Source organism: Anopheles maculipalpis, chromosome 3RL (genome assembly GCF_943734695.1).
Source record: "Anopheles maculipalpis chromosome 3RL, idAnoMacuDA_375_x, whole genome shotgun sequence".
Classification (NCBI taxonomy): domain Eukaryota; kingdom Metazoa; phylum Arthropoda; class Insecta; order Diptera; family Culicidae; genus Anopheles; species Anopheles maculipalpis.
The window spans coordinates 59,314,930-59,342,543 of NC_064872.1; the positions used below are offsets into that span (position 1 = coordinate 59,314,930).

The 27,614-nt window shown below is 44.9% G+C and overlaps 2 protein-coding genes across 2 annotated transcripts in view; both read left to right on the top strand.

The window, feature by feature from the left end:
- LOC126561839 (tyrosine-protein kinase Drl) overlaps positions 1-27,614 on the top strand; it is a 483,362-nt gene that overhangs the window by 324,857 nt on the left and 130,891 nt on the right. The window lies entirely within an intron of this gene.
- On the top strand, positions 1,147-25,636 carry LOC126561360 (protein suppressor 2 of zeste). The gene is made up of 5 exons (XM_050217465.1): positions 1,147-1,513; positions 16,278-16,374; positions 16,914-17,114; positions 17,194-17,437; positions 22,109-25,636. Exons 1-5 carry the CDS (start codon positions 1,147-1,149, stop codon positions 25,607-25,609), a joined length of 4,410 nt encoding a protein of 1,469 aa, XP_050073422.1. The 3' UTR covers positions 25,610-25,636.

Sequence of the window (27,614 nt, forward strand, 5' to 3'; positions counted from 1 at the left end):
CCCTGTATCGCAATGCAGCAACAGCAGCAGCAGTTGTAAGCACGTTTTACAGCAAGCACGGCGGCGAGGTTGACTGTTGTACTTTATTTTCGTACTACCACCGCACACGCTAGTGTTGGTGCCGCGGCGCAATGAAACGGCTCCAATGTTTTTCGTGGCCCACCCACTGAATTTCGGGGAGGCTGCTCCACTAATGCTTTACTTTCACATAGTGTTGAAGTATGTTACGCTGTGTGCGTGTGTGTGTGTGTTTGGTTGATGCTCTCAATAAAACGCAACCTTTCGCTTCGTCAAGTGGCGACGTGGAAAGCAAAAAAAAAAATGAAGGGAAAAAAAACAACAATTCATCCAGCATAATGATTGGAAGTCTAGATTTTTGACAGAAGAACACAAGCGATGGTCATAACAAAAAATGCAAACAACCAAAAAACAAGTGTTTGCGAGAGCGAGAGACATGACAAGATACAAGGAGAGAGAGAAAAAGGGAGCAAACAAAGAGAGAGATCATAAGAAAACTTTCTCTTTGCATAACTGTGCAAGTTTATTGTTTTGTTTTCATCGACACGTTGCTTTTCTTGTGTTTCTGTTGTGTTTGCTAGTTTGCTTGAGTTGAGCTTTGGTTCTTTTTATTGTTTTTTTTTCTTTCTTTTTGTTCGACTTGACTTAGGGTTTTATGCTGAAATGTTTTGTATTACTTTCTTTTTCATTCTCATTTGTTTTCTTTTTTAATTGATTAAACACTTGGTCGCTAAATTTCTTACATTTTACTACTGATTGTACTTGTTATGAATCTTCTATAAAACGCGTACACTATTTCGAGTTTCAAAAGAATTATTACTTACTAATAAAGTCCGTTTTTCCTTTCTTTTTCTCATCTTTTTTCCAGAATACTTCAAACGAAAGCAAATCATTCTCCATTCCATGTTAAATTACAACAAAATGTGCACATAAACAACCGACCGTCTTTGTGTTTGTATCGTGTGTGTGTGTGTGTGTGTTCGTACGTGAAGTGCAATTCCACAGCACTAAACACCCCAAGGAATAATAAGGATTACACATAAGCAAAAGGATTACGAAACCACCCTGGGCCCGAAACCCGTGTGGGCCGTTTGTCAAGCAAACAAAACAAAAAAACTCCCGCACGGCATGACAAGTGCTGCAGCCATGATAAGCGGCAACGGTGGTGGTGGTGGTGGGGGAGGCACAGGCGAGGGTGATACCGCCATTCGCCCTAGTCTGAAAGATTCCCGGACGAGCCTCGTGCCAACGCCGGACGCCGGCAGCGTAGGGCGCAGCAGTACGCGATCACCCTCGGCTTTGTCCTACTCGTCGACGTCGCCCGCCCTGCCGATGGCCGGCATGATGATGCACGAGCCGGAACGCATCCGAATGCGCGGTACGGTTGCGGGCAGCAACCGGCGGCGCGTCAAGGACTTCAACGACAGCATAACTTGCACCCTCTGCAATGGCTACCTGGTCGAGGCCACCAGCGTCAACGACTGTTTGCATTCATGTGAGTATTCGTGTTAGGGTGGGAGGGGGTGGGTTGGTGCCGCTCATCAAAATTCTTCCTGGGGGAAGCACCTCGACGCTCGAAGCGGAGATATTTAAAATTTAATTAAGGATTTGCTCATCTCACTTTGCGCAACGTACAGCTGCAGTTGTTCACTTCTCTTCACTTACGTCTTCGGTGGTGCTTGTGTACAATATTCGCTAGTTATTATTTATTTTGAAATGTTTTTTAGAAGCAGTGAAAACGTCGCTTATACAATTTTATAATGTCTTTATTAATTATGTATCAAAACTGTACCGTTTTGATGGTTTTTACTTGGGGGCTAAAATAATATTAAAATAGCTTCTTCGCCAGCATACATTTATTGACAACATCCTAAACAATCTCCGCAGGGAATTTGTTTAACATTCATTTGCATTCCCCTAACTAGAAACACTCATTCATTAGAGCATGATTAAAAGCATTTTGTATGCGGCTTGCTCTTAGGGCCTACCCATACAAGCATATTTCGAGAGATAAACGAGAAAATCCCTTGAAATTTGCATTCGACCGTAAGCCGCGTTGTGCACCGAAAAGTTACAGTAATTAGATGGTAAAAAATGTATTTTATTTTTCAAATCTAAACCCTTTTCTGTGGGGTTTTGTGCATCACAGATTTTCGTATTAAAAGATCATTACACTTCTGCCAACCCGTTCTTGTTTTATTGGCAAGAGGATAAATGCTAGAACTGTGCAAACATTCTTTTTTCCTCGCAATATTGTTAAACGTTTTCAAACGGGTTTCCGCTCACATGCACTGTGGTGAAAAGCGTTTCGGTTCGGGAAATTGCTGTTTTATGTACCCTCTACCCCGTCCCGTCCACCAGCAAACAATCAAGCTTTTAGTGTATCATCGTGCGGGAGCATAAATGTGTCGTGATACGGAAAGGTACGAAAACAGGATGGAAGGGAAGGAGAAGAATGGAGAAGAAGAACGGGCGAGGTACATGAATGGCCACTTTTATGATTTTGCATAACCGGAAAACCAATAAAGTATCGATTGCCTGCACGGAATTGCGTCCCGAGCGAGTCTTCCCCCGATATTCCTGCTTAATCCTTCTGGTTTTGAACTCTCTGCCAGTGTTCCATCACTACTCCGTCAGCCCCCCACAGTCAATAGGTGAATAATTGATCAAGACGAACGCAAACACGAAAACCAATTCATTCCAATCCATTCGTACCCCAGCTCGAAAATGGTTCGAGTTCGTTGACACGTCCGTAGCTCTGGGGGTAAAGTCTCATCATATTTGAACAACATATTGTGCCATCGTTTTGACGGACTTCGAAATAACAAAAAAAAGGCTTTTAAAATGATCTAAACAGCTTCAAATAATGGGGAAAAAGTAGCAAAAGTTGCTTCGAAAACAACCTTCCGAATGGATTGATAAATATCGACACAAATTAATAAACGGTCCTGGGCGCGAAACGTCAGTCTGCCCGTTTTATGGTCCATAAAGTCGTACGTGTGCCCTGTGTATATGACGCCAACTTCACAGCACACAGTTTTATCGACTCGGATTGTTGACATTAAGCGGGGCGACATAAAACTATTTAACATGTGCTGCACATACGCAAGAATGCGTGCGTTTTTTGTTGTGAGTTCGCTTGCGTAGCGTGGTCACGCAAATGGTCACGAAAATGGTGGCACATTGATCGTTCTGTATGTGTGCATGCCTTATTTCTTGCCAAAAAAAAACGACCGACGTGCATGCACAATCCACTTGATGCCGGAAGTGGTTTAGTAATGAATAGGAAGTTTAACCGTTTTATGGCAGTTGGAGCTGAAGCTATGATTGTAAAAAGATCCAAAAATTTCAAAGCAACATGGGATCCAACTTTTGTTTTTCCAATTCTTGATAGTTTGGACTAGTGATGGGTAAATTCGACAAAAAAAAAACGGAATAGCTTCCGAATGACTCCACCAATTTTGGAACCGGTTCTGGAAGGTAGGTGCAATACTCCGAATTCAGAACCGTTCGGCATCGTCGGAGCCGTTTGGAGTCATCCGGAGCTGCTAGTCGGCAGCCAGATCCGTTAAAGCCGTCTGGAGCCGGTTGAAACTGTTCAGAGCCGCTAGTCGGCAGCCGTTTAAAGCCGGCGAATTAGTTGGGGCTAAAATGAATTGAAATTCTGCAGCGCCTCAAATCGTCCATCATACGATGATATAGCCTATATTGGTACTCTCTCCAACGGCTCTGGACGACTCTGGACGGCTCCAAACGGCTCCAAACGGCTCCAAACGGCTCCAGACGGCTCCAGACGGCTCCAAACGGCTCCAGACGGCTCCAACGGTTCCAGCTGCCAACTGGCGGCTCCGGACTGCTTCAAACGGCTGCGGACTAGCAGCTCTGAACAGATTCAACCGGCTCCGGACGGCTTTAACGGATCTGGCTGCCAACTAGTGGCTCCGGGTGGCTCCAAAAGGCTGCCGGCTAGCAGCTCTGTACGGTTACAAACGGATCCGGACGGCTCCAAACGGCTGCAGATGCCTTCAAAGAGCTCCAAACGGCTCCAGACGGCTCCAACGGCTCTGGTTGCCGACTGGCGGCTTCGGAAGGCTTCAAACGGCTGCCGACTAGCAGCTCTGTACAGTTTCAAACGGATCCGGACGGCACCAAACGGCTCCAGATGCCTCCAAACGGCTCCAAAACGGCTCCAGACGGCTCCAACGGCTCTAATGGCTCCTAAAAGCTGTCGGCTAGCAGCTTTGTACGGTTTCAAACGGATCCGGACGGCTCCAAACGGCTCCACACGGCTCCAACGGCTCTGGCTGCCGACTGGCGGCTTCGGACGGCTTCAAACGGCTGCCGACTAGCAGCTCTGTACGGTTTCAAACGGATCCGGACGGTTCCAAACGACTTCAGATGCCCCCAAACGGCTCCAAACGGCTCCACACGGCTCCATCGGCTCTGGCTGCCGACTGGCGGCTTCGGACGGCTTCAAATGGCTGCCGACTAGCAGCTCTGTACGGTTTCAAACGGCTCCAAACGGCTCCAGACGACTCCGACGGCTCAAATGGCTCCAAAAGGCTGCCGGATAGCAGTTCTGAACGGTTTCAAACGGATCCGGACGGCTCCAAACGGCTCCAGATGCCCCCAAACGGCTCCAAACAGCTCCAGACGGCTGCAACGGCTCTGGCTGTCGACTGGCGGCTTCAAACGGCTTCAAACGGCTGCCGACTAGCAGCTCTGTATGGTTTCAAACGGATCCGGACGGCTCCAAACGGCTCCAGATGCCCCCAAACGGCTCCAAACAGCTCCAGACGGCTGCAACGGCTCTGGCTGTCGACTGGCGGCTTCAAACGGCTTCAAACGGCTGCCGACTAGCAGCTCTGTATGGTTTCAAACGGATCCGGACGGCTCCAAACGGCTTCAGATGCCACCAAACTGCTCCAAACGGCTCCACACGGCTCCATCGGCTCTGACTGCCGACTGGCGGCTTAGGACGGCTTCAAACGGCTGCCGACTAGCAGCTCTGTACGGTTTCAAACGGATCCGGACGGCTCCAAACGGCTCTAGATGCCACCAAACGGCTCTAAACGGCTCCAAACGGCTCCAGGCGGCACCGACGGCTCTAATGGCTCCAAAAGGCTGCCGACTAGCAGCTTTGTACGGTTTCAAACGGATCCGGAAGGCTCCAACGGCTCCGGACAGTGATTTTTATTTAGCCGCAATCGGAACCGAAGTTTCGATGCTCGGAAGCGGTTCGGAGCCGTGGGTGTGGTTCCGACAACCCATCACCAGTTTAGACCTTCGACAGCACCAAAAACAGTTGAAATAACATGTCCTAAAAATAATACTAATTTAGTGCTTTCAGTATGTGATCCAAAAATTGATCACTTCTCCTACTTTCCATCCATGGCTCCACTCGAAGACAGTCATCGGCTTGTTCGATCCGTCTTAATACTCCCAACTCCGGTCGCTGGTACTAAAAATTGGGTGAATCGAGTCGGCAATAAATCATAAACACGAGTGTGAAATAAACATAAACAGTTCGCATTGCCGTGTCGCTTTTTTCGGGGTCTGTTTTGGTCTCTTCTCACAGCTGTTCTGATCTCTTTTTCTAGGCTAGAGAACAGTTTTAAAATTAAGAAGACAGCATACTGGAGTTGTAAAAGATTCTTATGTTCTTAAATTTCCATTTTAATACTATTTTTTACTGTCAAAGACGAAAACCCATTGCCTATATTACCAAGGATTCTTTTCTACCATCAAACGCATTCTTACAAATCCTTCAACATGCCCAGAGATCTCTTTTTATGATCCTTCCCTCAAGAGATCCCGCAGATTTATGCTCCCGGTGGAAACTTCAACTGCAATAAATTAATATCGAAGTTTTTGGTTTTGGGGGGGTGGGGGGGTCTGTGTGTCTTTCTGCATACGATTTTGGCTGCTCAATGCCAATTGGAATGTGGAAGGCAAAAAGCAAACCCATAAATGACGACCGATGGTTGATTTTTATGACCATATCATCGACCGGTCGCCCGGTTGTGGTGATTCTTGCCCACTTCGTGCAAGTGGTCTTAAGCTCGTAAACATTGGCCAACGGAAAAACGGTTCAACAACCGTGGCGAAGGCGAAAAGTTGAAGGTTTTTTAAGGTTCGTCTTCCAGCGGTTTAATCTAATCGTGTTTTGCTGACCGTTTAATGTGCGTTTTTGGGGTGCTAAATTGGTGCTTTTATAGAGCGATTAGAGCCGATCCGGTGATGACATAAAAGACAGGATAACAGAAAATATATGAAAATTAAGAAGAGAATGCTCATGAAATATTCTAACGAAAACGTCGATTTTATGTAGCTCAAACTGCACACAAGAACCGCATGATGTGACGAATGTGAGCGCAAAGATTGTTGAGTCAACAAACCATCAAACATTGGAATTGAATTTTCGCTTAACATCACACGAAAGGGGGACCAAATCCTACGAATCGAATAGCAAAAACCACCAAGGTGTGAACTGTCCACAAATCTCGGTACCGGGGGTGTTGCACAAGCGTGGCGATAAACCACGCAAGACTGGATATTCGTAATTCGCTTCTCTTTATCGCATGTTTGGACTGTCGACGACCGGTAGAAGTAGTAACCAAAAAAAAAAACCCCCAAATGCTCCTATACGAAAGATGAGACGTCCAAGTGTCGCCCATAAAGGACACTGGTCAGCAGCAAATCGAACCGGATCGAATTGCACACTGATTTTGTTCGATATCGAAGCATTTATCTTATTTAACGATTTGGCTACAGGAACGTGTGTAGTTTTTTGTTCCCCTCTCCTTGCTTTATCGTATTCATTTCGATCAGTTGGTATACGTTTTGCCGTAGGACATCGGAAGTCAAAAGTGAGCAGCAAATAAAAAAAACTGCGTAAAGGCATAAGGGATTCCCTTGAGGCAAATAGAAGCGAGGCTGTGTGGCTTCTATCCATCCGCACTCTGGCAATCATATATCTTTAATAGATTTGATCTAATAAAGTAAGGGGATACTGAAGGGAAACCAGGATAGTCCGACGGTAAGGGGTCACCACGTGGTAAATCTCGGTGTTTACGACCGAGGCACGCGAACGGCAACACCACCGTAAAGGAAACGAACGGCAGTTTCGAAACGAAGCGAAAAAAGGGGGAATAAGGGAAAAATTTGCACTCACCGAAAATACTCGTCTATGGTAAGGAATTCTGAAGGGATTCTTACTCGCAACGGTGGCGCAGGATGGATGAAAAATTCAGCAGCGCTTGTTACGGCTGGCGCGCAATTCCAGCACCGATCGGGAGGGGGGTTTTTGAGCCGGAGTTTGGTAGCAATATTTCAACGCAATAAGATGCCACCTTTCAACGGTACGGGGACGGCTTCTGGTGGCTCGGTGGCAGCTGGTAGTTTGCTTTCAAAAAACACGAAGTCTTCGGAAAGGAAGCCTTCCTGTGCGTGTGTGTGTGTGTTGGTGAGGTGAATTGTTTGATTGAGATTTTGACACCCGGGTTGTACGGAAAGCGAAGATGTCGCCTTTGACGAACCGGCAAACAGGGTACGGGCTTTATTCAGCTATTCGACACACAAAAAAAGGATAGCCAAAGAAGGCTGCGGATGTATAGAAAAGTGTCTCGCAAAAGATAAATGGCAACGATGTGGCGGAATATCCTCGCGTTCCAGCATCCCCCAAACGCTGACATATGTTTGCTGAAAGTGTTGTTTTCCTTTTTTAGTTTTAGTAGCGTCCGCCTGTTGGATCAATCCAGTCTCGTGTAAGAAAGGGCTTAGCCTTAGATTTTTGGGAACTCTTCGCTGGAAGCTTTACGTGTGTGTGTGTGCACACAGGCGGAAAGAAGGAATCATCCCTGTTTGCACTAGCTATCAGCAGCTTCGTGTGGGATCGGTTCTCAGGTGGGTGCGGAATGAGCTAGAAACATTCTAATAATTTGTTCAAATAGCACGACGCGGTCACGAAACATTTTCTCCGTCCGTGGCCCGCGCTGTTTCGTCGCCGTTTGTGGTGCGGGAACGGAACCTGCGTAAGGGCACGGTACGTTTAGGGACGGAAATTAGAATAATAGAATAATAGCAGCTTTCCGAAATACTCCAAGCCGTGCTCAAGAAATCACTCAACCGGTGTTGTCAGCGTTACGCAGCGTTGACTTGGTCGGATCGGTGTAAGTGTGCGTGCGTGTGTGTGTGTGTGTGTGTGCGATTTCGTACACGTACGTGTGGCTTTGGGGAGGGAATCATGGGAAGGAAACGTTTGAGACAGCGGAAGCACACAAGCATTTTAAAGTCGTTTTTGTTTATTCAATATGATTCTTGTCGTGCATTTGATAGAACTTCCATATTAAAGATAACCATTTTAAAGAGATTTTAGATTAAGAAAGAGGAAAGATGAAAAATACAGGAAGAACAGTAGAATTCTTAAAAAGAAAAGTAAAATCAATCAAAATCAACCATGAATAGAAAGTGTAGAGAAGAAGCAAATAATAAAAAAGAAACAAACATAAACAATAGTATTTAACAGATAGCAGATAAAATAATCAAAATGAGAAACGATAAAAGATTAAAAGTAAGCGAAACAGAAAAACAAAACAATGAAAGTCACACAGCAACACTTCACAAATCAAAACAAAACAAAAACAAAAGTTGCCTTTTTGTTTCAAACGAAAAAAAAAAATTATTGCCTTAGCCATAAAGTAGCTGCGAAAGCAATGGAAACTAGAAACAAGAGAGGCTGCCAATGGAATAGAAACGAAAGCAATAAGCAAGCAGGGAAAATCCGGCTTTCCCCTTAGCGAGGGTGGCCGTGTGTCCTTTTTTTTCTTTCTCTCTCTCTCTCGATCTGCTTCTTCTCTGCCTGCACAATGTTTTGATCTGAATTCCTATTTTAGGCTGCACCTGTTCACTTGCGGGAACTCATTTATTGTAGGGAACGGGCCGGCGCTACGAAGGGTTTGTCGCACCGGCCAGGGGTGAATATAAATGAGGAGCGGAAAATATTATGCCGGGCCCGTGTTTGTTGGTGGTGCTGCTGCTGCTTGTTGTACGGTTGTTGTTAGATCTGTCACTCGGTGTGTTCTTTTGGTCTGATATGTCTACTTATTCTCTCTTTCGTTCAGTCTATTGTTTGATCTATTGTTTTCCTCGCATGTTAAGGTGCTTTTTTTTTTGCGTCTAAATTAGAAAAAGCATTGGCTGGGTGTGAATAAAAAGAGAGAAAATTGTGCAAAACACCCAGAATGCATCGACGAATTCTATTTTCCATGTTTCTATTTTATCATTCGTTCGCTTTGTTCGCCATTCGTCTTCGTTGTTTTTGCTTTTCTTTCCCTTACATCCGACTGGAGTTGTTCTACTCCTGTTGAGAGTTGTTTTATTCAACTCTCTTCTGTCTTTTGTAGGTCCGTTAGATGTTTTAGTTGAGTTTTCGTCGTCGTCGTCGGACGGGTGGACTGTGTCAGGTCTTTTTTTTCTGTTTGTTGCGGAAATTGCTTTACCAGAACCAAACAGCAAAAAAGAACGAAAGCGCCGTTAGCTTGCTAGCTTTTTCCTAATGTTTCTCTCTTCTGGAGGTTCGTTTTTTTTTTGTGTTGCGCTTCCGCACCGGAACCTAGCACGTCTTGCCTCGCATCCACCCTTTCCCGAAACCCCTTATTATGCGCCGTAACGAGCGCAGTCTTTGGCAGCGTAAAGTTGGACGTCGGATTTCTTCTCCTTTTTTTCTTCTCTACGTTTTTATGCGTCGAATAAAAAGCAACCTGAAGTATCCCCTATTGTTTCAATATGGGGAGGCTTTCCGATGCAAACATAAAAGCTGTGTAGCTGTAGCCAAAAGGGGGCTTTAGAGCTTCCGTAAATGATATGCCTTTAAATCTGTGCTGGCAGATCCAGCGGCAGTGTCCTGTGAGAGTTTATTACCAGGGATCTGTGAATCCTTGCGAGAAACGCCTTTTCCGAAACTTGCTTGTTCTTGCTTGTTTTTTACAGTTCCACGCGGACCAGATTTTAATTATATGTTTCGAACGAGGTTCAGAAGCTCTCGAAAGCTCTCTTACAATTTCTGCAGCCAATTGCGTGTATTTTGATTGAATTGTTTTTTTGTTTTCTCGGCCACTTCCACTCTTCAACTTATCTTATCTTTCCATCAATCCGGCAAATCGGGAAATCTAATCTTCCATCCACTCCACCACACGACTGATAATTGTGTCCGCAAGGTTGTTATTACGGCCGATGGTCAGATTTTTAGCGCTCGACCCGAAACGCACCAGAGAGAGAAAGAGACAAAAAAAAACACACACACACACACACCCATTGATGCCCTGAGGTGTCCGCCTGCGCGGCATGACAGTAAAAAGCTGCCTTCCCATGGGCGGTAAAAATTTATTTATTAAGTTAATCCTAAATTTATGCTCTCGCGCCCCAAGCATCGAGCGCTTCAAGGTTCCCGTCCCGCCGTTCGCCGCCGCCCCGGAAGGTGGACTTGGGACTTGGGTGGTCAGAACACCGGCGGGACAGGAAATCAGTTTTTTGGTGACCACCACCTCCAGCAGTTTGCCGGGGCGGGGTGTGGAAACAAATAAATATGCCGATTACTGAACTGCAGCACCACGGCCTTCAACCGATGCTTGGGTTTGGGTTGGGGTTTTGGTCGGTTTGAAAGTAGTTTCTTCTTGTTTTCATGTTCAGTTTTGTTAGCAAATGCACATCAAAGCGTAGTATTCATTTTGAGTGTACAAATGTACTCATTTGATGTGGCTTTCATCAATTTTAAAGTCAGTTTGGCACATTAATACTGCGAAGTTGTTTGTGTTTTACATCTTATTGAACTATTTCTCTTTTCTAAAGGCAATTTTTCATGTTCGTTTTGTTGTTTAATACAAGTTGTAAGTTAGATTTTCCTATTATCTTAAACTTTTCTGTTCTTATTTAAACCTTTTTAATTATTGTTTATTTAAGAAGCTCGAACTTTCAACTTATTTACGTACTATTAATCATTTTACATCTTCATTATTGCTACTATCACCTTTTATATACCTCAAATGCGATACACTTAACAACATCAATACACTCGTTCCTTTTGCTCCTTTCTATTTGTTTGTGCATATGTTCCTATTCTCTTAATCAGCTTTGTGTGTCGCATTTCTTATGTCACACCAACAGTTTGTTTTTGCTACCGTCGATCTCTCGCGCACGATACCCTCAAAAAAACAGGCCGAGGCTGCAACACCACTATCTTGTCCATCTCCGTACCTAAAACCCCTTTTTTTCGGTCGGATTTTTATTGGTCCAAAGCTGACGATTAATTAATGAGCGAGCGCCCGTTACTGCTCGCCCTGTCTCACAGAAGCGTTACGCAACCCACAGCAAACGGAAATCGAACCGAAGCAACAGAAGCAAACGCGGCATCAGTGTTTGACTGCTGCCTGTTGTGTCTTCTTTCCATCTAATTTAAACAAATTTATCGTTGAACACCGCACTTCTCGATTTTTGTTTTCTGGAGTTATTTTCGATATCTTTCCGAACGTATTGTTTGCTTCGAATCGTTGGGATAAGAGGCACAAATGAAGTACCGAAGTGTTCCGATCGGTGCCAAATGTTTACGCGAGAAGGTTTTCCTTTTTTCCATTTTTTTTTCTTTCTGTTGTTCTTATGGGAAAGTGTTATCCCTTGATGAGAAACGAAAATTTGATGAGGTTGATGAAGCAGCAGCACCACGCAGCGAGGCGCAGCGTTTTACTGTAAACACATAATTTAATCATCTTTCAGTACCACGACTCCTGGTCCATTTTCGAGCTGATTTATATCTTGATCGGTTCTCAGTGCTTAAGTTTATTTATCCACGAAAGTGCCATTGAAATGGGATGATTGAAAATCATTTACTTTTTTGCTTCTCAGCCCTTTTTCTCGGCATCGAAATATACTTGAGAAGTCACCCAAATTAAATAGTAAAATTAAACATAAAAGCACACATCCGATAGCTTTTACTCGCATCAAAACAAAAGCAAACTTCAATGCCGGTTTGCATGCACCCCTCATGACTTTTCCATTTTATTCTCATGCTCATCCAGTGCGACGTTTCGTTGCTTTTGCGCACATTTTGCACACACGACGCCCGTGCAAGCTTCGTGTAGCTGTGTAGGTCTGGCTGTCTGTATGCAGCAGGTATGGCTGTTGTAGGGTGGAAAAGCTCCCGCATTTCCGCCGGCTGGACACCGGCACTTGGTCGAGCAAAGATGCGGCACCAAAGCGGCGTAATGGGACAATTATTTAGTCATTTTGAAACGTGACGCCACGACACGTGAACCCGCTGGGATGGGGTTTTGAGCGTGAAAGGGCAACATAAAGGGGGGGGGGGGGGAAAGAAAAACAAGCCCCATTGTACAATGGCTTGCAAATGTTCGCTGGATTTGGCACGGTTTTTAGCGTAGCCTAATACTCGGGAGGAAGGTATGTGTGAGATGTTGCATGTTTTATGCGTTGTTTAGTTGGTTTGGGATTTATGCCATTGCGTTTGGGGAGGGCAATGGCAAATTTATAAAGCAAGCTGTCATTACAGAATACTTTTCTTATATTAAATAAGGTTCACTACTTTTACTACGGCTCTGCTCTTATGTTTGTGCTTTCAAAGACACCTCAGCTTAAGACGTTCGTTTACGGGCCTGATCCACCGAAAACTGAAAGCCACCATGAGCTCACATTTATCGCATCAGTTTATTAGCACACGCACCGAACTTTTGGCACAAAAAAAAACATCCAATACAGAACACGAAAGCTTCCTAAAGCAAGACGAAACCAACCAGCAAAGGAACAACTGGCCGACGATGATGATTACGTTTTGGGCCAGTTGTTAATCTTCTCCCTTTCTTGATACTTCACGGTAGTACCGGTAGACTACACACCATTTTCCACCACAGAAGTCTGTGTGTGTGTGTGCGAGTGTGCTTATGTGTGTCGACGGTTCTGCTTTGGACAGCTTTTCACCGGCAGTTTTTTCCTGTTCTTTTCAAGGAAAAGGCGCTGGAGGAAGGTGGTTTGAAAGGAAGTTTGAATGATGGTTGCACGTTTGCTATAATGGTGCATGAAGGGAGGAACCGGGCAATGAAAAACACGAATTTGTACCGAAAACTTTGCACTTTCCGGTGTCGGAATGCCGGCCACTGATGTCGGAACCGTACGAGAGAGCCCGTAAAGCCCTTCGTTTTGGCTGTTGTCGGGAAAGCTTTGCAAGAGACTTCAAAGTAAAGACGTGGAATGAAACGACTGCTGTTGAATTTTTCCGACAACATCAAAACGTGCAAAAGAAGTGTTTAGAATCCTGTGGTTAACAAAAAAGCTGTCAAAATATTTCTAAATTTTGAAAAACGACGCAGAAGCTATCATAAACAAAAGGGACAGAAACAACACAGCAGACAATTAAAACACGATCACAAAACTCCCACACAAGATCGCTTCGCAAAAGAGAAGAAGAGAGAAGAGAAAAGACGGAAAAACAAACGAAACATCAAGCTTAACTCGCGGCAAAACATCTAATAGGCAGGAGATTAAAGGCAACAGCCGTGGAGTGATTATTATCACACCTTTTCCCCGTTGATCGGTTTTGACAGGCATCGTAGGAAGAGATTGAGCGCTCGCACATACGGCGACATTCAACCGGCGAGATGCTGCGGTGGGTTTTTCGTTCATGTTGCGGATCATGCGACAAGCGTGAACGTGAGCGCGGGCAATCAAGCGCGGGGCCAATGTGACGTTTGTGCGAGCGTTTGTCAAGCACGGGCAAGAGTGGAAGCTGAGACGCGTCACGGGATGGATGATGATGGGGTGGGTGACGATCTGGTACGTACCCTGATGATTGAACAGTTCCTAGCTGTCACAACAAAATTCGCTGTCGTTGGTGTGTGCGCGCGCGAGATGGATGGGTGGATTGTTTGTGCACGAGACAAAAAGGTTAAAAAATCAACAAGGGAGAAACAATTTAAAAAAAAAAAACCGAACTAGCTAGGTACAATGATTGACTGTCACATTTTATCGCTGGTAGAACTACAGTGTGGGATGAAAACATAAGATCACCTGTTTATATTCCTAGTTGATAATTTAAACATTTACAACGTAGTTAAAGGAGGTTAACGCGAAAACTTCAAGTGAAAAATAGTACAATTTGTATGGCTCCCTTTTCAACCACAATTACAATCCCTTTTTTAAACCACGATCGATTTTGATATCGTTAAGTTTGTGAAACACGTTGAGTAAAAATCTTCATCACGGAACGTTCGTAGTTTTGATCCTTTTTAAACGGGCACTTTTTGCACAACTTGGCTCATTATCAGTCCCGCCATATTTAAGTGGGGCGGCTTGGTGGTATGTGCGACAGCAACGTCGGTCTTCAAACGGCAGGACCGGGGTCAAATCTCCCCCGAACCGCGATTCTCCGTAGTGAGGACTTGGCTATCCAACTACGTGGTATCGGCAAGTCTAGTAAGCCATTAGATGGCCGGCCTTTAGACCTTAGAAGTTCGTTAAGCCAAGAAGAAGAATATATTTAAGTAAAATAATTAAACTAGTGAAACAATTAGCATAAAAACCTAAAGTCCCCGGGCCACGGGAAATTTAAAAGTGTTGAATTCGTTGCAAAAAATCTAAAACGATTTCAGCTTTCTCTCGTTGCGTTAGGTTCTTCAAAGTGAGGAAATTTCATAAACACACATGAGAACCTGAAATTTTGATAGTGAAACCTCTCGTAGCCCGCGGCCCGCGGCCTTATAGGCAACACTAGGTGTCTTCGATCTTTTATGTTATCTCTATATTTTGATGGTGTTTACTTTGAGGTGGAATTTATCCCTGGGTCACTCAGTCGATTGTTCTATAAGGTAGTATTCGTTTAAGCCCAGTACTGTTCGTTCCATTCCAGACATAACAGGTTGGCTGATAAGTCCCCGGTCTAACAAAGAAAAACACATTTTTTTGTCAAAATTCGTCAAAAATTCACTTCAAGAGCGATACAACGATTATAACGACCTTCCAATTTTTTGATACCATTTTGGTAGTACTCCTTCGGTTTTGCCTCAAAATAGGCCTCAGTTTCGGCGACCACCTCTTGATTGCAGCCAAATTTTATCCCTGCGAGCATCCTTTTGAGATCTGAGAACAAGAAAAAGTCGCTGGGGGCCAGATCTGGAGAGTACGGTGGGTGGGGAAGCAATTCGAAGCCCAATTCATTAATTTTTGCCATCGTTCTCAATGACTTGTGGCACGGTGCGTTGTCTTGGTGGAACAACACTTTTTTCTTCTTCGTTCTTTTTTCGTTCGTCAAGCAACCAAAAGTTGCTTGACAAAAGACGCTCTGTCTCACAAACTAATTGACATACAGACGTCAAATTTTGACACGAACCATTTGAAGGTTGGTGCTATATAAAAATAATATGCATTTAATACTAGTGGCGCATTCTATGTGTCAGACCGGGGACTTATCAGCCAACCTGTTAGCGTCGAGAGGTACTTTTTACTCTTTATTTGTATGTCGTATATCGTATGTAATGGTTGGAAGCTTCACAACTAACATTCCAGTGTCTGAACAGTTGCCCAGATGTTGTCCGATACATCTTCCATATACTGGTTCACTGGTGGATTATTTTATAGTTTTGCCCATCACTGTACGCGATCAACAACCCATTTTTTTACAAGCCACGATGGCGACAATTTAACAGAAAAAAACACTGAATGACACCGATTGTGATGATGAGAACCATTTGCACACTTATTCTCGTTTGATCGTTTCGTATGATTAATCAACCATTACTCATGGCAATGATCGCATTTTCTAGCACCGCATAAAGAGTGGGAAGCTGACCGTAGCAAATATTTCCTCCCGCTTCCCTGGAGCGACTTATCTTGCATTTGCTGTTCTTGTTTACATTCCTAGCGGATAAAACTAAATACATGACGCATGCGTGCTCCGTGTTTGCATTACGTGGCATTTGAATAAACAAGAGGTAAACCTTACCGTAATCAGCATGATTCAATCGTTCTGGGACACAAATGTCACCCCAAATCTGGACATAAAAGTCAAATAAAAATTCACATTTCCCGCACAGCTGTGACCTATTTCTTGCCTCGTTTTGCTATTTTTTACTCATCTTCTCACTTGTTTTTTTTTAAGCAAACCCACATCAACCTTCTCCGATTCACAAACAAATAATATCGACGCGTACTTAACCTTTAGCTGACGTTTCGTCTTTTTCTCTTGCTCTTACCGTTTGCAGTTTGCCGATCGTGCATCGTAAAGTACCTCGAGTGCAACAAGTACTGTCCCCGCTGCAAGTCGTACAACAGCAAACCGATTACGGTCACCAATTTAAGGTAATTATGGGCTCGGGGTTAGCGGGTTTTATCTTCCACTTTCGATAGGGTTGTATCTCCGTTTTCTGACGATTGTGTTTTACCGGTAATGAGTGTTTTGTAGCGAGTGTATTTTATTACATTTCATGGGGGTTGTTTCACCCGCATGATGCACACTCGCTTTAACAACTCTTCCCAAAACAAACGACAAGTTTTTAATTTAACTGTACTTTAAACTTTGTAAAGTAAAATAGACACAATCGTTTATTTTCTTTGCTTCAACATCACCATCGAGCATGATGCTCGCACATTAAACTTTTACGCTAACATGTATGTGTGTGTGTTTTTGTTTGTTTGTTTGAAGCGCAACCCTTGCCGTTGCGCAGACGCCATCGCACTTTGGTGTGTGGGAGCGTAATTGGGTGGAGTACTGTCTAGCCCGGTTTGCCAAACCCCACAACATCACCTCTGTACCGTACTTAACGTGTCATTTTTCATTTTTCCTCAAACGATATTTAATGCGAGCTTTGTCTGTGTCCTACCTTCCTTCCCTTCTCTAGGCCGGATCGAACACTAAGCGCACTGGTGTACAAGCTGGTGCCGGGATTGCACAAAGCCGAAAACCAAAGAATAGTTCAGTTCTATGCATCGATTTCGAGCAGCATCGTCCCGTCGGAGGAGGATACCGATCCAGCCACCGGGCAGGGCACGTTTCAGCTGCTCGACGATCAAAACTTCTTCTCCCCGGATGAACCAATCAGGCAAGTAGTAGCGATTCGTGTGTGTGTTTTTTTTTTAAATGGTTCAACGGTTTAACGTTCGTGCTCTCTTTTTCCACAGCCTTTCGCTGGAGTATCATTATGAAACGTTGGCCGAGCTTAGCCGGTCCAGTGCACCGCTTCCCATCACCTATCTGCAGTGTCCGGCGGCCGTCACCGTGCACCATCTGTACAAATTTATCCTCACGAAGAACGGGCTGCAGGTCGGCGCGGACAACATTCGGGTGGACATCATCTACGAGGAGGAGATTCTGCCGCACGATTTCACGCTGATGGATGTGGCGTACTGTTACGACTACAAGCGGGTAAGTGGACGCATTGAGGACTTTTTTTTTGCTAATTTGATTAGATTTCTTAAATTATTTTCGCATTATTTGTTGTACTTTTTGCATGGTTTTTATCGGACTTTAAATCCCATCCGGCAAGACCGGGGTTCAATTCCCATCCGAACCGTTTCGTCATGAGACCTGATTATCTCTTAGAAACGGAAAAGTCTCAAGACAAGCTTGTCAATACAAGCTTGTATAAATAAATTTCCATTATGAAACCGCTCTTGTGACAGACAAGTTTCGTTAAGCAATTTTTTTCGTTAAATCTTCAAAATAAACCTGTCAAAGTGATGGAACCAACGAAAACAAAACCAAAAGTGTAAACAACTGTTCTTCTTGAGAATTTATTGTTCTACCTGATATTTTAATATCAACATGATGTTTCAAATCATGTGAGATGATAGCAGTAGTTTTGATGACAGAATGGAAGTTCTTGCTAACGTCGGCCTTCTTCGTTGTATGTTCGATCCTTTGGAACTTACTAATCAAGCATGAGTTTAACCTGTGCAACTTTTGTGTTGAACCTTTTCAATATGTTCTCGAGGTTGTTCTTTTCAGATTTCAGCAAAAATTTTCGTGTATCAAAAGAAATTTTCATCGATATTCTTAATAAGATTAAGAATAAGGGCAAAGGACTCACGCCAAAAGAAATGTTGGCTGCTACGCTGTGGTCTCTTGCGGAGGGGAGCTACCACAACGAACCCGGGAAAGATTTTAATATAGCAATTGCTCAACCAACATTCTGCGTGGCATTTACCAAGTGTTATCATTGGCATCTTGAGCAGCAAGATGCCTGATGATTTTTTTTTCTCCCGTAGTGGCATCCCTGGCTTTCTGAATTCAAATACTCACATTTTGATGGGACTGCACAAGAAAACGAACTGGAAACACACAGGAACGAATGAGTTTGGCGCCTTTCCGTTTCGAATAGCTAACGGAAAACAGTTTGACAAATACGAGTCTCCGTTTGTGTTAGAGAACACAAATTCTTGACAGTGTACTAGTAAGTTTGCCTTTCGTTAAGTTTGTTTTTTCCAACAGACAACACAAACGGCTGTCATAATTCGAATCTTCTGTTTTTGCAAACTTGTCTTGACAATTTGTAGTTAGTAATCAGGCCTACAGTAAGGACAGACTATAAAACTACGTGGTTTCGGAAAGGGATTACTAAGTCATTCGATGACCGGCGTCACCTAAAAGTTCGTTAAGCCAAGACGAAGATGAAAATCGTGCCAGGCTTTGGAAGCAATGGAAATGTCTTTCTTCCATGGGCTCAAGCCCAAGAAGGCAACAGCGACAGCGCATAGAAAGGGAAAGCCAGATGAAAAGCGGTAAGGAAGCGCCGAACAACTACACGCGTAAATTTGCGTTGAACACTCTCTAGTCTGGCCATCGCGGTTTAGCCTGGAGCCTAGATCCTTCAAAGAATCCTCCTTTCCTTTTTGTCGGAACATAGGACTAGACAGTTCTTTTGGTACCACACAGAGGAGAAAGAGAGTTTAGTAGTGGATCTGGTCTTCCATGACAGGAAATCTGGGGATATTATGTCTTGGGTCCTTGAGTTGATTTAACCCGTAGCTCGAGTGCGAATCTCAAGAACTCTAGTCTAGTCCTGCTTTTTATGTAAATTTCCCTTCAATTTTCACATGGATCCATTGTTTGAGCATGATTTTATGGACACAATTTATTATGACATGACTTAAACATGAGCCATAAGCTATTCTGCTCTATTCCACGTGATATTAGTAATTCTGAAATGTCTCATGTTCTAGGATTGTTTTTATCCCTCTAAAGTTATCATGCAATTCAAGGTGTTTCAATTATCAAGCCTTTTATCGAATTCTGTTGGACTTTATTTAAAGTGCAAGAATTTTTCGAAACATTTACTAAACAAAATTTTATACTTCCAAATTTTTTCTTTCAAATTGTTTATCTCTCTCAATGTAAGTTGTGTCCGGTTTCGCTCATCTTGTTGTGCCCTTTGGTCGGATTTACAGATAACTTTTCAAACATTCAATATGTTTTGATGAATTTTATTTATCCAAAATTTTAATATTCTATTTTGGTTTTGTTAATAGGAGTGATTCAGTTAGTGTATGTGAAAATAATGTTTTAATAACAATTTCTGCTAACAATCCAAAATTTTAATATTCTATTTTGGTTTTGTTAATAGGAGTGATTCAGTTAGTGTATGTGAAAATAATGTTTTAATAACAATTTCTGCCAAACACTCATCAGCACAGGTTCACTTTTGCGCACTGCAACTAAAACTTTCTGCGGCAAATAAATCATGTTCCACAAGGTCCGTAACGGCAGTAAAATAAAACCCCATCCAGGCAGTCCCAGCCTGACCGTGTCTGCTGTAGATAGATGCCCCATGATGCTAAAAACCACGATGCCATCTCTCCGCCATCGAATTGTTTGAGGGCTCACACGGCCGTGTGTAGCAAACGAAGGAGAAATAAATGCGATTTGGTTCGCATGAATGCAGGTTTCGTTTCGCGCCCGCACACACACACACACACGTGTTCTTTGCGATAAGAAAACGAAACGTCGCTAGGTGTGAATGTGTGTCTGTGGCCCTTTTTTTTAGTGCTGCTACCTTCTCGTACCGGCTAGAAGGTGATAGAGACAGCTCACCATTGTGCTGTGTGATAGAGACCGAGCAGCAAACCGAGTAAACGCGAACGAGGGCCGCAAACCCTAGAGGGATTTCAAGCTGAAGGACTTCAAGTGGCGAATCAACAAACGTGCGCGTTTCGTTGATAGTCTGCCCGTGTGCCGGTGGATGCGAAGAAACCGCAAAGAGATAGGCAAAGGTGGCAAGTGAGGGCCCAAATTCAACCGGCATGATGAGAAATCGAATCGAACACGTACAGTGCTTGCCGTGTTTGGTGGCGGGTTTTGAGGGTTTAGAGGAATTTACTTGCAAAATAGCATCTTACTGATTGTGAAAATTTTCAACTGAAATGTTCCATAAAAAGCTTCAAAATCTTTATTGTCCCCTTCGAACTAGTATTTAAATGGAATAAGTCCCAACTTAACTGATGCAGCATTAAACACGTCCCACACTGTACTGTGCTGACCGGAGACGAGCAAAACGGTAACCCGCAAACGTTAAGTGCGTAAGTGCAAGTGCGAAAACTCGGCCGATGAAATGAATGAATGAATGAAGGGGCAACCTGGCAGCCCTCTTCTTCCCCAACCTCAACAGCATCAGCAGCAGCACCAGGCAGCAGAACGCGTGGAAAGCGCGCGAAACGAAAATAATTAATAGTAATTATGCTGAGCGATTGTGCCCCGTGATATAGCAATACGGTTCGAGATTTTCTTCTGCTCGGTACCGTCTGTTCGACTTTTAGGCGTCGCAGCCACTTGAACACTACTGCTAGCGCTGGTACTGATGTTGCTGCTGCTGCTGCTGCTGCCGGTGCGGTAGTTGATAATCATAACGATGGTGATGATGAGGATCATCAAGATGATGATGAAGGTCTGACCGAGTGGGCTGTGGATGTACTTTTAAACCGTAGCAATGAACGTGTGAGAATATTGGAGTGTTTTACCGGAATCGTTCCTGAGAGAGTGTTTTTTAGGGTGCGTCCTTCCCAGCAGTCGTCCAACCCGGTTAGCCTTTACGGTCACTTTGTTAACAAGGACATCAAGATTGAAGAATCGTTGGGCTGGCACGGAAGGAAGGATTATGTAGCGCGGCTTACCTTTTCACGGTGCAGATTGAAATGTCATCGTGTTTAGGTGTAAACTGTTGCTCGATTCCACACTGGCACCAAACTGGTTCAAACGTTAAACCTAATTATCTTTCTGGTTTTTCGTTATTTTGCTTTTATGATATTTCCTTTCCTTTTAAAAATCGTTTTTTCGTACACAAAACGAACAACTTCTTTGATAATGCTGATTAAAACGGAGGGAATACAAGAATAATTGGCGCTTATAATCATCCTGTTCGATGTATTTCGTATGAAAACTTCGAAAGTAATGATGTTTTTATCAAGAAAGGACAGTTCTACACTTGCTCTGGAGTATTCCATTGGCTGTACACGGCTTGTTTCATATTTGAGAAGCTAATTTATGGGCCCAATTATTGCTCAATCGATATGATTTGGGATGTAGGGCAGAATACGTTTTAATAAATAATTCTGGCTCCTTAACTTGTTTGTACCCGTAGCTGAATAGTCAGTCCTTCGTTAAGGAAGTCCTGACAAGAATTGTTACTTGGTCCTGCCGTTAAAGGGACCGTTTGAAGAGGAATTAGAAATTCATCACCTGGGCTGAATCGTCTTCGATGCTGCTCAATTCTACAATTAAAACTTGGTAGTGAACCTGTACTTGCTGGACCCTTTGGTCTTATCGGTGACTGTGGAAAGAATTTTCAACAACAAAAAATATTAAAATGATCGTCGAACACCTGTGCGTTGTTTAGTCGCCCTAATAGTTGTAGAACAACAGAAAAACATCGTGGAAAACAACATAAGCATGCGAATACTGTACACATAGTTTGGAGAATTTATTTTTATCCACCGACAGTCCGGCGTCACAATAGGCCCCCATCACCACTAACACTGCCCTTTTTCTCTTCTCTTCTTTTGCTTTCTCTTTTCAACTCTCTCCCTAATCCGTTCCTGAACGCAGATAGCACCGATGCGGTTTTTCTATCGCATACTCATCCACTCGACCGCAAAGTTGGCAGCGACCGCGAGCGCATACCATCGCGTCGAGGGACAGGACAAAAATAGCACCAATAGCAGTAACAGTGGTACCAGCCCCAACACTAGCAAACCTGGCAGCAAGAGTTCCGCAACTAGCAGCAGCAGCAGCAGTAGCACACCAACGGTGAAAACCACCCCAGTCACCGATGGTCAGCGGCCAAACAGCACGAAAACGAAAGCGGGCCAGGGACAGGGCACGGGTGGCGGCAAACCGACCCAGCCGTGCCGTGCCCCACGGGAAGATGCCGCTAATAATAGTGCGCCGATGGCCGCCGTTAACGGTCATCATCATCGTACGAAATCATCCACTGCGAAGATGACGCCGGCAACGACCTCGAGCGAAGTGAATCGAAGTGCCACCAAAACATCCGCACCGGTCGCAGTCACCAGCTCTGCCTCGAGCGGGTTGAAAGTGGTGCTGGTACCACCCAAAGCCAAACCCGAACCGAGCGCCGCTGATGCGAAACGAAGTCCACCACCGCTGAAAGCAATACAGGCAGCCGCTGCCGCAGTGAATGGTGGGGCCACAGCGAAGCAATCTGACCTCAAGTCAAAGGAACCGCAAATTAGCAAAGGCAAGGAAGAGACTGCGTCGAACCTGGAGGGTGAAAAATCCTCTCCAAACTCGACACTGAAATGCTACGTGAACCTTAAAACGCAAACCGTCGTTGGACCACCGGCGACGGAAAATGCCCACCAGAAGCCGGCTGCCGAGAGCGAATCTCGGAAACAATCTCAGGCAGAGATTCCCCGATTAAAGATCGATCTGAAAGCAAAGTTAAGCATTCCGCGAGAAAAGAATCCCAACTTAAGTCCACCGAGCAGCAGCAGCTCATCGGCGGCCACATCTCCATCATCCGCAACTTCGGCCACAAGTTCCACCGGCAAGAGTCCCGTCTGGCCGATGGGCAAGGAAGAGTACGCGAAAACGATCGGTTTGAAGCCGGTGTACGCTTCGACCGTTCCGGAGGTGCCGGAAGCGAACGAGTCCGGTTCCCATTCTTCTTCTCACCGGAAGCGCAAGAAAGGAAAACACTCGAAGGAAGCCGGCAGTAGCGGAAAGCGGAGGAAACTGCATGCGGAAATTTCCTCGCAGCATGATGAGAGTTTGAAGATGAAGGTGAAGCTTACCGAGAAACCACCCAAACACGAGCGGCTCAAGTCGTCCGGTAATGAGGAGGAAGTTGTGCAGCCGAAATCACCTCCAGCTCCAGCAGTGGTCCCGGAACCGGTTCCAAGTCCTCCGAAGCCATCGAAAGTTATCGATATCACGAAGGATGATGATGAGGTGAAGTTTGTTAACGAGCAGAAGTTGACGCAGGTGAAGAGTTCCCCGCCAGTTACACCCAAAGAGCTACCGTTAAGCGTCCCAGTTCCGGCTTCGTCCGCTTCCTCCAAGGAAAAGTTGAACGAGATGCGCAGCGTGCGTCACAAGCCGATGGTTTACATCCCTAACTTGGACAGAAGTCTCTCCGCAGATTCGGCCAGTTCGGGATCGTCCATCAACTCACTCCTTGAGAGCGTGGGAGCGAAGACTTCGCTGCTGAAACCAACTCCTGCTCTAATACCTACCTCAACGGCTGCGTCAGGAATGGCCGGAAAGTCACAACCACGTGCGGCTATTCTTTCGCGTCCAATGCCATCCTGTCCACCGCTAGCCTACCCAATCGCTAGTTCCCCCGTGACGAGCTCCACCACTGGATCCATCCGAACAATGGCCGCTCCTCCAGCAATCAAACGATCCATCAGCACGGACAGTAACGGTAACGGTAGTGCGGCGAAGGTCCCTCGACTTGAGCCACCTGCTCTTATGCCTCCGGTATCGCTACTGCCCGCCAAACATCCAGCCCCAATTCAAGCGCCAATGTTTAACTTTGCCAAAGGAGCCAACCGTGCCAAAGCAGCGCAGCAAGCCGCAGGAATGGCTCCAACCCAACCGGATCACATTCCGTACCGTTCTCCAATCAGTGCGTCCTACACGAAGGAGATTCCGTCGACGAAGAAACCTCTTCCGGGTTTGCTTCTCCCTCCCGCGACTGTTAGCGTTACGAAAATGACCGAAATAGCCACCTCGGCCACCTTGTCACCATCGCCAGTGCATGAGAATAGTCGCCCGGCTGTTGAGTTTCTTCGCATATCAGCAAACGCACCCGTAGCTGATAAGCCCACCCTGGCACCGTTTACCACGCCCAAGATGAACACGAAAACTACGCGACCTCCACCGGCTACCATTCCGCTGATCAAGATCAAAAACCCGGCGGGAACTAATGGTAACGAGACGATGCAAAGCCCTGGAACTCCTCCAAGTATGACTCCACTTTCACCCCATATGCGCCCCAAGGGACCGGTTCGATCATCTTCCGATCCCACGACGGGTAGTAATGCCAAAATTCTGGATCTCTCTGGCAGTGGTGGTTCAGGTGGACGTCGACTATCCGACGATGTCATCATTCTGGATCACAGTCCTGCAAAAAGCTCAAGAATCGTCGACAGTAATCGCGCCAAACCTGCACCTGCAGGCAACTTCTCCTCTGTCAAACGAACGCCCGATATGATGAGCTTCTCACCGCCAACAAGCACAACCACGCTTCTATCTCAGGGTGTATCGCCTGTTCAAAAAACGCTCGCTCCACTCCCGAAGCTGACGGAGATCAATCGCCATCGGAGTTTAACAGTGCGACAACCAAACGCTTCCATCCGTAGCATTCCCAACCCTTCGGCGCTGGCTTTCCGAGGCTCGCAGACCAGTGTCGCAACAACCGTTTCGAGCTCTTCTCACACCTCCTCAACGGCCGGTATGCTAAAGGTAGGGTTCTCCAGTTCCCCATCACAACACGCTGTCGGTAGCAATCGTACCAACGGTAACACCTCCGGCGCATCGATGACATCTTCATCGACATCCGTCAAACCTAGCGTGTCGCTTAGCAACGGATCAGCAGCAGCAAGATCAATGATGGGAATCTCCTCGGGCGGTAGTGGTGCTGCTGTCAAAAGCTCCAACGGTAGTGGTGAACAAAAGCCACCGGCACCACACAATGGTGCGAACGGGAACACCTTTCACAGCAGCAACAACAACAACAACAGTAAAGTTGCCAACGCCAACGCTGGGTTCGGTCCTGCGAAGAAAACGATCGAAAAGGTAGCAGCCGTGTTGAAAGCCGCCGCAGCCACTGCCGACACAACATCGTCCCAGCGTAGCACGTCGACAACCGCGACAACGTCAACCACCGCTAGCCACGGTGCCAGTGCGCTGTGTACGCGCTTTGATGTGGAACGCAGAGCGATACCGCAAAAGGAAGACAAACCAACCGCCCAACCGGATAGCACGATCGTTACGAGCGTTACCACAGCATCCATTACAAGCGTTACCGGTACGAATGGCAGTTCACGCACCAGTCCGGCAAGTATGGTGCACGTTGAGTAAGCTCGCTTTGCTATCTGATAAGAAACATTGGCTGGTGGAGCGGTTCTCTTGTATTGCGTGTCTCCGTGCAGGGTTTGCGATTTCTGTTAAGACACAGTGACAGGGTTGTAGTCCTTTTTTCTTTTTTATGTGCTTATAGAGAATTTTGCCGTAAAAGGTTTTCTTTCTTCTGCGGCTTCTTGGCATATTGTATGATATTTATAGCCTATCGCAATACAGTACAAACTCACTCGTTTGCTGCTCTTTTTTAGTCTATTTCTTGCTTATTTGCGCTTTCACTCCGTAATTGTTGAATTTCTTTACTGTCATGCTTTGATCAAAATGATGGAGACGGCTGTAAGGGCAAGTTAAAGTGTCAGTCAATAGCTTGCGGATAATCAATTTCAAACCAGTGAATTTGTACTGTACAACAAGTGTTTAATCTTGTGTTTTTTTTTTTTTATTTTTTTTTTTTATTTCGTAAGGACGGCCAGGCCGTATTGCTCGCTTATTTAGTAATGTTAGCGCGTATCAATTTTTGTATCAATAATCAAGAAATTTTCTTACTGTTTCTTCGTACCCTCGTACCAATCGCAATAGTTCTATCCAACAGGCTATGTATTAGTGTTGTAATTCAACAAAATATTTATTTCACAACTGGAGCTAGCTGGCCACCACACAGCCCTCAAGAGAGGACCTTCTTTAGACATAATTCCAGTCGTATAGATGTGTAAATGTAAATCACTGTTTAAAAAGAAACAGAACTACATGTCCCACATCCCTTTGTGAATATGTAGCTTATAGACGAAGAGAAAGAATTCATTTAAAATGATACCTACGGTACGTGCCGCATTAAGCGTCCTGAAGCTAGGCAAGCACAAAGCAAAATGTGTCCGATGTGCGCGATAATTCCCAGTGAGTAGAACTCACTGCAGGAAGGAAGAAAAACACTCATGCGAACACAATATGCATGCTAGGGCGGGCAAGTGTGTAGGTGTTTAATTTCCCAGCGCTAGCTTACAGTGGATGCTGTGTCTTGCGTACGTGTAAATATACGACTGCTGACGTCGTTGGCCGGTCTGACGGTGGAAAGCAAAGCATAATAAACAACGTAGTCGAAGAGCTTAAGGGTATCGTAAAACGGGAAAGCGACCGAGCTCTGGTGGAGCTGTACCGATTTATGAGGATTTTTCCACTCCCCTTATCTGCCCTTTTTTTTCTTTTTTGTGCAACCAATTGTGTTGAAGTAAGGCGAAGCTTTAGCGGGATAGAAAACCATTTTACACTAATCTTACTTTGATATCAATTATGCAAAAACACAAAAAAGAGAAGGTTTTTAAAACTTACAACCTTAAACAATATAACATAATGTGGTAGAGTCAATAAAATGCAAGTAAAACATAGAAGTAAAGAAAAGAAGCGTAAGAAAAGATGGAAACAGTCTAAGTAGGCAAACTGAACGGTAAATGTGTTGAGTAGAAACAGAAAATGTAATATAAAAACAACATAAATCAAACGATATTCAGTGACAAAAAGAGAAAAGAAAAAGGGCCCGGCATGCTGCTCACTAGTTTTGTTGATGCTTTCAAGCAAAGTCACAGAATCAGCCTCCTTTTTTTTTTGTCGCTCGCTTGCTCTCGCTATGCTCCGTCGACGTTTAAAGCCACCATCATCACGGCGGGGCAATCACGACGCCACGTCGGCCCGTGTGGCATACTGCAAGAAGCCAAGAAGCGGGAAGCGCAAAGATAGATTGATAATTGAAGCAAATGGAAAAATTATTAACCCGACCCATCATCTTCCCCTGAACCCCCTTGGGTGCCAGGCCTTTGATGAGTGATGAATGCTGGTGAAAGGTGTTGCGGGTGACAGAGGAGGAGGAGGAGGAGGAGGAAGAAATTTCATTTATTGTATGATTTCTTCATACGCTTCATACCAGCATGCAGATCGATCGATGGCACACACTCACCGAAAAACCATTCGTTCGCTGGGAAAAGCAATCACTTTGGATCGTTTTTGCTTGCCG